At 42.9% G+C, this 12169-nt stretch overlaps 1 protein-coding gene across 1 annotated transcript in view; it reads left to right on the top strand.

Annotated features, from left to right (window-relative positions):
* Positions 1-12169, top strand: part of LOC141047478 (uromodulin-like) — a 73530-nt gene that overhangs the window by 20035 nt on the left and 41326 nt on the right. The window contains exon 5 of the mRNA XM_073542588.1: positions 8297-8493. Within this exon, the coding sequence (XP_073398689.1) occupies positions 8297-8493 (197 nt within the window). The remainder of the gene's footprint in view (positions 1-8296; positions 8494-12169) is intronic.

Raw genomic sequence — 12169 nt, 5'->3', positions numbered from 1 at the left:
GACCCTAGGCAGTATCAGCAGTACAACGGTCTTCAAATGGTTAACCCAGTCTCACAGGAGCCTTCTGCTCCTGCTCCTTCCTCAATAGCTTTCACTCATCCGCACCCGGAGATCCAAGCTATTCAGGGAGGGGTCACTCCTCCTCGTCCCTATACTCCGCTGATCAAGGAGCTGCGGGAACATGAGGACCGGACCCTGACTAAGGATCTCTTTGGGGCGGAGGTGGCAGCTGTTGGACGGAAGCCATGTCCAGATGGGGATGATGGATTTTTCGGGCTTCCCACGGCAGGTAACACTGATTGATGGAGTGCTCCCCCTGTTCCCCTTACCCTCCTTGCCCCCCTTTCCCTGGGCAAGGACGGTAGACCTTATGTCAGAGGGAGAATAGAGGGGCTGCCTTGGGAAGACATCCTCATCGATACAGTAGCCTCAGTTTCAATAACACGACACAAATTGCAGTCACCCCCTGGACTGCCTGAGACTACCATTTTGGGTAGAATTTGGGGGCTCCTGTATTCACGCAGTAAAAAGTCGTCCAGTAAGCCTGAGATTTCAGGACACGGGGGGATCGAAGCAAAGGGGTCTTCGATGCGCTTTTTGGGTAAACCCACAGTTACGGTACACTATTTTGGGAACTGATGTTTTGGGAGCAATGGGAATTGTTGTTGATTTATGTAACAAAGTCTTGTGGCGGAACAAAGAAGCCACTATCTGTTCTGTAACTGTCCCTGTGGAGGAGGAGGAGGAGAGTCACAAATTACCCATTGCTAGTTTCAGAGTATGTACTGGTGAAAATGTTGAAAATACTGACAATGATGCTTTAAAGAATGAATTGAAGCAAAAGTTCCCTGAATTGTGGATCTTAAAGAAAACTGATTGTGGGTTAATGCAAACTCAGGTTAAAATTGATGGTGAAAAACTGCCACCTTTCCAGCGTCAGTACCGTATTCCGGAGGACGCAATCCCTTACATAAGGGTAGCAGTCAGTGAATTGGAGAAACAAGGTGTTGTTGTGAAAGGTAATTCTCCATGTAACAGTCCTATTCTACCTGTAAAAAAGGAAGATGGCAGTTTTCGAACGGTAGTAGACATGAGACTTGTATATAAGTACACTCCCTCAGCTGCTCACCTTGTTGCATCTGTCCCTGAAGTTATGTCACAGCTGAGGAGTGATTGTAAGGTATTTTCTTGTTTGGATATTGCAAATGGCTTTTTCTCAGTACCCCTAACACCTGAATCTGCACTCCGCTTCGCACGCGGTTGCCCATGGGATTTCACAGTTCTCCTGTGTATTTCCATCAGGCATTGGCTCAGATGTTAGAATCCCTTGGTTACGGAGACAAAGTCTTACAGTATGGGGATGATTTATTGATTCAAACTGTCGATGAATGTGAACACAGAGAAACCCTTGAAAATGTTTGTCAGGCTTTACAAGAGGCAGGACTCAAAAAGAGTCTAGATAAAGTACAATTGATGAAATCAGAGGTTAAATTTCTGGGTGTGTCTGTCTCAGCAGAAGGAAAGAAGCCCATGCATGATAGGGTTAAAGCTATTCAGGCTGTCCCCATACCAACTAATATTACTGAACTCAGAAAATTTTTGGGTCTTATTAATTTTTCCAGAGAATTCATTGAAGATTTTGCTTATTTGGCTAAACCACTGTATGATTTATTGAAAAATGTTGATAATGATTTTGACCCTGTTAATGTAGAGGGAACCGCCTTACAGGCTTTTGAGGGATTGAAGCGCGCCCTTACGGCAGCTACTACATTGGTTAACCCTGACCCTTCCCAGCCTTTCTACATTCAGACTCACACCGGTGATATCTCTATTTCTTCTGTGCTCCTACAAAAATGGCCCAAAGAAAGCCCAGAAGTGTCTAGTCAGTTGTATGCCCTAGGTTATTACTCCAGGTTGCTGACCCCCGTGGAAAAAGGGTTCACTCAGTGCATGAAGCACCTACTGGGCGTGCACTGGACTATGAATCAAGTGAAGCATATAGTGGGATTTGCTCCTTTAATTCTACAGACCCCGCATGTCACCTTAAAAACTTTGCTGAAGGGAAAAGCTTCAGGTATTAATTCACAGAGAATGGCCCAATGGATCATTGATTTTGAGACTAGAGACTTACAAGTCGAAGTGGGTGAGAAATATCACTTAGCCCAGATGATGCAATATGCAGGAAAAAGTCACGATTGTCAAATTGAACAGGCTAATGTTACTCCCTCTCCCTTCTGAGCAGACTTTCAAGAGGGAATCCCCTGTGCCTATATCGACGGAGCTCGCTATTGGCTTGAGGGGCATTACGTCACAGGCTTCGCTGTGTGGTTTCCAGCTAAGCCATTGCTGCTGCAGTATAAACTCCCTGGTCATTGCTCCGCTCAAAGAGCTGAGTTGGAAGCAGCTTTACAGGTCATTCTCGTGTGTCCAGAGCCAATGAATATCTTCAGTGATAGCGCATATGTCGTGTCGTCACTCACTCTATATCTTAATGTATGGGCCCCTAGGGGGATGGTTGATTCTCAGAACAAGCCCTTGCAGCATGCAGACACTCTAAAACAAATTGAGCAACGGGGTAAAGAATTCCCAAAATTATGGTCCTTCTGTAAAATCAAAGGACACCAGAGGTTGATTCCTGACCCCCACATCCTTGGCAATGCATATGTAGATCACGCGGCCAAGGAGGCTGCACTCACAGGCGATGACAAATATCCTCAAGAAGTCATCGCTGCAGTCACTGAGAAACCCCGAGAGCCCCCCTCCCTTGTTTTTTCTCCTTTGCAGGATCTCATAAAGGCACAGGAGAAGGAGGGTGACTCATCTCTGTTCAATTCCCTCGAGTCCCTGCCCATTGAGGGGGAGTGCTTGTACTACAAACGGGTTAATGATAGACTAGTGCTTTACATCCCAACAACAATGGTTAAGTCTTTGCTCAAATTTTCAAGCTAAAAAGGTGATTAAAATGGTTCAATCAGTATAGACTTCTTAATTATTTTACTGAGATTTCTGGTAAGGACTGATACTCCACTCTTTTTTTCTATTTTCTCCAGGTCCGCTGAAGATTTTCATATTCGACTCCTGGGACCATGAACCTATTGGATGATCAGGAGAAGATGTTTCACACTATACAGTGGGACTCTGATAGTGTGAGAGGGGGAGAAGATAAGGAAAATCCAGAAGACAAAGAATGAGAAGAAAAAGACCAAAAGAATTGACAAGACCAAAAGAATTGACTATTGTGCAACTTATTTTTTCGGGACTATTTGAATTATTTTTTTATTATGTGTTTGTTCTATTTTTAGGGACATTTGCCTTACACACACACGTGCATAAAGTGCTGAATTACCTCAATATTCTTATTTTCAGTAATTCACCCATGAATATTACAGTACTGTATGTTATACTCTGGATAGAGTACAAGAGGGGGACTTGTAAGAGAATGGTCAGTCATAATATACTGAGCGGCCATATTGTCTCTAGCAGCCATTTTGTTGAAAGTTAGAGAAGATTCAACTTTTACAAAAGAGCTGATAAAATGTATTAAATGGAGGATGGAAAATGAGATCATGTCTCCTAGCAACCTCAGCCGATGTGTGTAGAGGAAGATTGGATCAATCAATAGGGTCACAGGTTACCAAATATATGGTCAGTATGCTTATACGTGATAGTGTGGTAGCGAAGAGTAGAGTAGTTAAAATGTCAGGATGTAAGAATTTAGGGACCTAGACTGGAGACAATGATAAGATTTTAGGACAGTAGCCATAGATACCAATGACTTATGGGTTTTAGTGTTGCTTGAAGAAATGTTAATTAATATCTTCGTATTATGTCATTATATTCTCTTTTCTAAACCTCGTTTCTGTAGATTACCATGAAAACGCCTTAGAATTATAATGTTAACGCCCTCTGCGGCAAAATGCAGCTTTCTTTGTTCTGGTAATGTATAAGAAGCCCCTGTTACTGTCGATCGGGGCCATTCCATCGCCATCATGCCACTGTGCCTCACCATGGCCAGGGCACAGAGCCTTATCACCGCTAGACCTCCTAGCGAATCTCTGCCTGTCTGAATTCCTGTTTTTGCCCGCATATTCCAACTCCTCTGTTATTCTGTATCTGTCTTGCTGTGTATCTCCGAATAAACCTTCAACCTCAGCTTGATAAGAGATCGTCTGTGGAACTTCTTCCCGACTCTTTCAGCTCTCAATAGAACTTTTTCTTACAACGACAAACACGCCACTTCCTCTTCAGCCGTTTTCGTCTTCCATTTGGAACTGCAACTCCTTGAATCTGTTTACGCCTGCGGGAATGCCTAAAAAAGCATTGGTGTCAGGAGAGAAGACATTCTGAGGGTAACTACGTTCACTCACCGGACTTAAACCAACTTCACCAGGGTCTGCCCAATCCGTTCTGGGCTTCTTACAGGAAGTTCCAGGCTCCTCATCCTCAGAGGACCTCGCAAGAGTGAAGTCACCTTGATCTCCACAACTGGCCAACTCCTCCTCAGTAGCAAACCAAGATACACTGGGGGTATTGCCAAGAGTACTCTCCAACTCCCCCTCCCCACAGACATCAGACTGATGAGGGAGCTCACATTCAACATCAGCAACTTCCAAAACTGCCACCTGTGGGCTGGGAGACTCCGTTTGGGGCAGGGCCTCCTCATGTGCATCCATGATTTCAGGTTCCTCAATAAGATCCGGGTCTGAAACCTGTGGAATGTCAACAACAGCAGTAGGGGGCGCAGCTGCCCCACCTGAGACCTCAGCGTAAGACCTAGGACTGATCCTGGCCTTAGGGTACCGTTACACCTAGCGACTCACCAGCGATCCCGACCAGCGATATGACGCTGTCAGGATAGCTGGTGAATCGCTGGGTGGTCGCTAGTGAGCTGCCACTCAGGCAGATCTCACCAGCGACATCGCTGGGGACGGGGATCGCTACTTACCTGTCAGACGCGGCGATCCTGCGTCCTCCCGCCCGGCTTCACGCGTCGCTTGTCCTCACAGCAGGAAGTGCCGCAGGAAGTGGCCGACGAGGAATGGTCCAGCAGCTTCTCGCGCGATCAGCGATAACCAGCGGGGGGAGCCGGTCGGAGGTAAGTATCACATGCAGCGATATCGCTAGTAATATCGCTGCAACGTCACAAAATCGGTGACTTTACAGCGATATTGCTAGCGATATCGCAGTGTGTAACGGGGGCTATACAGTTCCGATACTTATGGTCCTCCTCACCACAAGCATTACACATAACAGGATTTGTGCAGTCTTTTGCCATATGGCCAGAAGCATTGCAATTCCTGCAAGTTGGCATCTCCTTGCAACTATCCTGGGTATGCCCGAAATTTTTACACCTCCTGCAATACATCGGGGCATCTGGAAAGAGCAAAAAAAACACTATTTTTCCCAATTGAAAAATTAAGAGGGGTGTAATGGATGCCTCCCGGGCCTTGGGGATGCATCCCAAATCTCACAAAAAATTTGTACTTCCCGGTCCAGAGCCCTTCTCCATTCAGGACCCTGTGGGAGTACTGAACATAAATGCAATGTCTTTTCAAAAATAAAGCAATGTCCTCCAGGGAAACAAAAGGGTTGTGCATGAAAACTACAAGTGGGATATCTCCTTTAGAGCACAGCACAGTAAAGGTAAGACCTTCCAGCAAAGGATTTGCAACTCCATTTTTCAGGGCAGTAAACAAATTCTGGCAAGCTGCCATAGAAGATAGCACCAGTACATACCTGCCTTCCCTCCTAAACTCCTGCAGGCATATTATATCAGACTTCTGAATCTTCAGGATGTCATAAAACACCATGTTGACCAAATATCCCAGGGAAAAATGCAACTTCTTATCTTCAGCGATGTCAATCCTGAATCCATTTTTGACCCGGCTATCACCGGTCCCAGAGAATTGAAGTCGGACTACCATCGTCCACAGCTCCAAGGATCTCCTCCCCGAAACCTCCTGGCTATCTCCCAAAAGCAGCGACCGGCTTAAGCCACCGAAGTGGCGATGCCGGAAGGCCAAGAGACAGCACTCAAGGTATTCAGGAAACTTTGCACCTCGTCAGTGCAAAGTGTGAGATCTGGTTTGGCTGTGTGAGAGGCGTCTGACCGATATCCAAGAAGTATCATTTATCCTTGCGGAGAATGACATGCTAAGCATGCCGAGATGAGGAGACTTAAAGCCGCAATGCTCCTCTGGGAAATATGCTAATTATGCAAATTGTCTCTTCAGAGAGGAAGAGGACTAGAACTCTAGTGCCACCTATTGGAAGTAGCAATCCTAAAAGTCAATGTTGACCCTTTAACGAGCCTTGTTACATGACTTAGGATAATGGCAAAGCCAGAATCTCAATTTGCAGACACTGCGTTTCGGGGTACTGCCCCTCGTCAGTGCAAAGTGTGAGATCTGGTTTGGCTGTGTGAGAGGCGTCTGACCAATATCCAAGAAGTATCATTTCTCCTTGCAGAGAATGACTTTTAGGATTGCTACTTCCAATAGGTGGCACTAGAGTTCTAGTCATCTTACTAGTGTACTTACTCCTGATGAAGTTATATCGAAACGTGTGTAGGGGCGCCAGGCACGGGGACACAGCGCACTTCCATATTAGTACACGGCTGTCTGCACTAATTATATTGCAGTATTAGCATGCTCGTGGTCAGTTGTTTGACACATAATTATGTTTCTAGGACATGGTACATTGAGGTCTGCGGTACTCCTTTCCTTATTATGCAATTTTTGTTAGGGGCACTAGATTTAGCCTATTATTTTTTTTCCAAAGCACTGATTGCACTTTATTATTGTGACCTGAGCAGCTTAGGATCGACATTGTGGTTGAGACATTTTGTAATAGATTGCTGTGTGCAGCTATTAATTGTCTTGCTTCTTTTTTGGGCACTTATCGCACTTTATAAATAAGATTCAGGCGGTCTATAAATTCTATAATTGCTAATGTTGGCAGAGATAATAAGTGATGTAGATTGCTTTTTATATGCCTAGTCTATGTAAATGCGATTAGTGCTTATGAAATTGTATGGAACAGTTTTTGCCCGTGATTAAATCCTCTATATATGTTGCCTGTTTGGTATCAGGTGCTCCAAATTTTAAGCTATTTTGAATAAAAATGTATGTTTTTTACAAGAATACACTTTTTGAACCTTGTTTTTCTTCCTTATGGAAATGGGTATAGCATGGTTGTGTTTGTTCATTGTATTGACAAATACATCAAGTTTATGCAAAGACTCAATGTTGACCCTTATTTTTCAAGACTTTTGCGATTCTCCCTTGCATGTTGGATATGAGCTTCTGGGTCAAGTCCTGATTGATAACATTTCATTCTTACCTAATCAGTGCTTGGGGTTTATCACAATTTCTGTGTTTTTGTCCATTTTCTTTTGGGAGATTTAGCACAATTCCTCATTGGAATGTACATGCGGGGCTTTTTCTGGCTATGGACCTAAAATTTCAATGGTTTTGTTAATTAAAAAATAAGGGTTAACACTAAATATTGTCTTTGAATAAACATGGTGTATTTGCCAATAAAAACGTAAAAACTTATGAAATGCTTATAATTGTACTTCAGTAATCATAGAAAAATCTGACTAAAATTTCAAAAACACAATGAAGCAGGAAACTGGATGTCAGTCTCAAAAGTTTTGGCCATGACTGTACAGGAGTAGAACTAAACACAGTGCAAAATTCAAGCTGACTCCTGACATATCATTTTCTACCATGTAGCACTACAGCTTTCATTAAGGCCACATTTTTGCTGTTTCCACCTGTCACGCTATAGATAAAGTGTATACATTACAGATGTGGTGCAGATTGAGGAAGAATAAACACTTACATTTAGGGATCACAAGGTGATAAGTGCTCTGATGATGTTCTACTAAATTTTCTCCATTTGCTGCAGAGACACATGATGACTTTTCTCTGCCTTGACCTATCTGTGTAGTTATTATGGACCTCTTCTTTGGTTTCCCCACATTTGCTGCACATTTCCACCTCTTATGTTTATACAAATATACGGTAAATTTCCTATAGTGTAACGTTCTGTACCTGCATGAATATAAGCACTGAGTATAACATTGATATATATTTCGTGCCCTAAATGTAGACATGCCACATACAGTGACCCCAGAAAATATAGTGCCACTTATAGTGTTCCCAAATTGCTGAATTCCAAACATTTTTGTAAATTCTTTATTTTAGCAAAAACTACTTAGCCAAAGTGACATTTTTTAAATAGGGATCAATTTATTTGTATTTACTTGGTATTCTTTTGACTTTTCCCACAGATGGATTCCTCGAGTTTTCACTACACTAATACGCTTCACATTGGAATTAAGAATGAAACCCTCATCACGGTGAATCCCATCTTCTTCGATTTCACTTGTTCTTATAATTTAGCTCAAAATACAAGTCTGTCTTCATCAATCCATATCTCGTCGTGTACATCCAACTCAACAAATACGACTCAGAGTATAATTAACAGGTAAGACAAACAAAATAGTTTCTACAGAAACTTATTCTTAGAATCATTGGTGACGTAATCTATTGACCAAGCATTTTCTTCAATAGAATAATGTTGTAATGCCCAGTAAAGTCACTACTACACTGTGTGCAGTATTGTTAGATAAGTGAGTATTTTGATGATAGTCTGCAAGACTTGGCACAGGTTTTAACTTTACAGAGTTAAATCTCTTTTTTTGGGCCCATTTTGCCTGAGGAAAATAAGCTGCCAAATAATTTTGCACTCCTTGATAAAGGGGGTTGATATCCTTAGGCCTCACATTCCTTCATCCCACAAATACACATCACATTAATCCAATAAGCATTCAAGTTTATACCTCTTGGAATGTGAAAATCTGCATACAAATTATGATATTGTAAAAATACTCAGTTGCCTTAAATTGTGCACACAGTGTATTTAGATGGCATGCAGGTAGACAGAGGATAAGCAACAATAGCACTTTCAACCTGAGACTTGAACTCCCTTGATTTGAATGTTGATGACCTACCCTAAAAATAGGTCATCAATATTTGGAAGAAAAAAAAACATACTCCAGCAGTGAGGTTTTTTTTATTTATTTTTTTTAATTTTTTTACTTTTCCACTACCCTGGGCCTATTAATTATCTGTTATAGAGGACAGCCTCTTTAACCCCTTAGCGACAGAGCCAGTTTGCAGCTTAATGACCAGGCCAATTTTTAAAATTCTGACCACTGTCCCTTTATGAGGTTATAACTCTGGAACGCTTTAATGGATCCTGCTGAGTCTGAGATTGTTTTTTCGTGACATATTATACTTCATATTAGTGGTAAAATTTCTTCAATAAGTCTTGTGTTTATTTATGAAAAATGGAAATATGGGGAAAATTTTGCAATTTTAAAACTTTAAATTTTTATGCCCTTAAATCAGAGAGATGTGTCACACAAATTTCTTAATAAATAACATTTCCCACATGTCTACTTTACATCACCACAATTTTGGAAGCAGAATTTTTTTTTCGTTAGGAAGTTATAAGGGTTAAAAGTTGACCAGCGATTTCTCATTTTTACAACAAAATTTACAAAACCATTTTTTTTAGGCACCACATAATATTTAAAGTCATTTTGAGGGGTGTACATGACAGAAAATACCCAAAAGTGGCACCATTCTAAAAACTAGACCCCTCAAGGTGCTCAAACCCACATTCAAGAAGTTTATTAACCCTTTAAGTGCTTCACAGGAACTAAAGCAATGCGGAAGGAAAAAATTAACATTTAACTTTTTTTTGCAAAAAAATTATTTCAGAACCAATTTTTTTTATTTTCACAAGTGTTAAAAGAGAAAATCAACCACAAAATTTGTTGTACAATTTCTCCTGAATACGTCGATACCCCATATGTGTGGGTAAACCACTTTTTCAGCACACAGCAGAGCTCGCAAGGGATGGAGTGCTGTTTGACTTTTTCAACGCAGAATTGGCTGGAATTGAGATCGGATGCCATGTTGCGTTCAGAGAGCCCTTAATGTGCCTAAACAGTGGAAACCTCCAACAAGTGACCCCGTTTTGGAAACTAGACCCATTAAGGAACTTATCTAGATGTGTGGTGAGCACTTTGAACCTTCAAGTGCTTCACAGAAGTTTATAACGTAGAGCTGTGAAAATAAGAAATCCATTTTTTTCCACAAAAATGATCTTTTCGCCCCCAAATTTTTATTTTTACAAGTGTAACAGGAGAAATCATACCCCCACAGTTGTTGTGCGATTTGTCCTGAGTACGCCGATACCCCTTATGTGGGGGAATCACTGTTTGGGCGCATGGGAGAGCTCGGAAGGGAAGGAATGCAGACTTTGATGGAATGGTCTGCGGGCATCATGTTATGTTTGCAGAGCCCCTGATGGGCCTAAACAGTGGAAACCCCCCACAAGTGACCCCATTTTGGAAATTAGACCCCCTAAGGAACTTATCTAGATGTGTGGTGAGCACTTTGAACCCCCAAGCTCTTCACAGAAGTTTATAAACGCAGAGCCGTGAAAATAATAAGTCTTTTTTATTTCCACAAAAGTGATTTTTTTAGACCCAATTTTTAGACCCCCAATGTTGGTAAATAGTGGAAACCCCTCAATTCTTGCTCCAACCCTAACCCCAACACACCCCTAACCCTAATCCCAACCCTAACCCTAATCCCAACCCTAATCCCTAATCCTAAGTCTAACCCTAATCCTAGTTCGCCCTAACCCTAATTCTAACCCTAGCCCTAACCCGAGCCCTAACCCTAGCCCTAGCCCTTACCCTAACCCTAACCCTAGTCCAACCCTAACCCTAGTCCAACCCTAAACCTAGCCCTAACCCTAGCCCAAACCTAACCCTAACCCTAGCCCAACCCTAGCCCTAACCCTAATGGAAAACTGAAAAAAAAAATATTTTCTTTATTTCGTTATGTTGGCCTAACTAAGGGGGTGATAAACGGGGGGATTATGTACTATTTTGTTTATTTTGATCACGATGATAGTTCATCATCGTGATCAAAATGAATGAATGGAATCTGCCAGCCGGATTCACGGCGGGTGCACTGCGCATGCGCCCACCATTTTCTCCGGATCCAAGATGGCGGCGCCCACCAGAGAACGCCGGCAGGACGCGGGACCACCGGAAGGGGACCCTGGACCACGGAGAGGTACCGGGGGGGATTGGGGACCCTAGTTCTCTCTCCTCTGATGTGCGATCACATCAGAGGAAAGAGAAATTTAATGCACAATCGCAGCTTTTTTTTTTGCGGTCGCCGTTATAGGGTTAATAACGGCGATCGCAAAAGCGGGGTCGGTAGAAACTGACCGATTCATGTTCTCTGGGGTCTCAGCTACCCCCAGCAGCCGAGACCCCGGAGAAAATCTGACACTGGGGGGCACTATTCACTTTCTCCACAGCACCGTGAATTAGCGGCTGTCAGGAACACCGCACTACACTCGCTCACTGAGCCAGTGCGCATGTCCTGAGTACAAAAAACCATGCTCAAAGATACCTGTGGAGCAGGGCAGCAGCGGTGACAATGCGTGCTTCAAACTATCAGGACCTGAAGCACTTGACTGCTGGGGGCATGGCCTAAGCTCCACAGAGCTAGGAGCTGCAGGGAAACTCCTAGAAAGGTAACTACGGGACAAGTTACCAAGGGGCATAGACAGGGGCGGAAACCAGATCAAGCCGGGGTCAATGCACGAGAAAGCAGGACAATACCAAAGGGTTAGACAGAGCAGATAGTCAGGACATAGCAATAGATCAGAAAACCAGAACGGGCAATAGACAGTACAATAGGGGCAAACGGTAGCGGAGTAACAATAGCCAAGCCAGGAGGTCAGAACCAGAGAAGACAATAGTATCAAAAATGTGAGACGGAGTTCAGAGTGAGGGGAAAAGCCTGGTCATACACGGGAATCAAACAAGCAATGCAGTACACGCACACCAGGGGGGTCGGTCAGACACACAGCCAGAATAACAGTATAGTTGACAGAGAATGCTAATCTGGAGTGAGTATAAATACCCCTCCCAGATCCAAAGAGAGGCCGGCAAAAGTTAACCCTGTGAGAACAAATATAAAGTATAAATTTATGACGATTTTTGACACTCTCAGTGCTGGAATGAATGTGTCGCATGGATTTATGTCTTTTTAGATCAATTAAGGAA

The sequence above is a fragment of the Dendrobates tinctorius genome, unplaced genomic scaffold (genome assembly GCF_039654945.1).
Source record: "Dendrobates tinctorius isolate UK_male_01 unplaced genomic scaffold, ASM3965494v1 ptg000127l, whole genome shotgun sequence".
Classification (NCBI taxonomy): domain Eukaryota; kingdom Metazoa; phylum Chordata; class Amphibia; order Anura; family Dendrobatidae; genus Dendrobates; species Dendrobates tinctorius.
The sequence above is the reverse complement of the archived record's forward strand: the minus strand, read 5'-3'. Positions and strand labels throughout refer to the sequence as shown.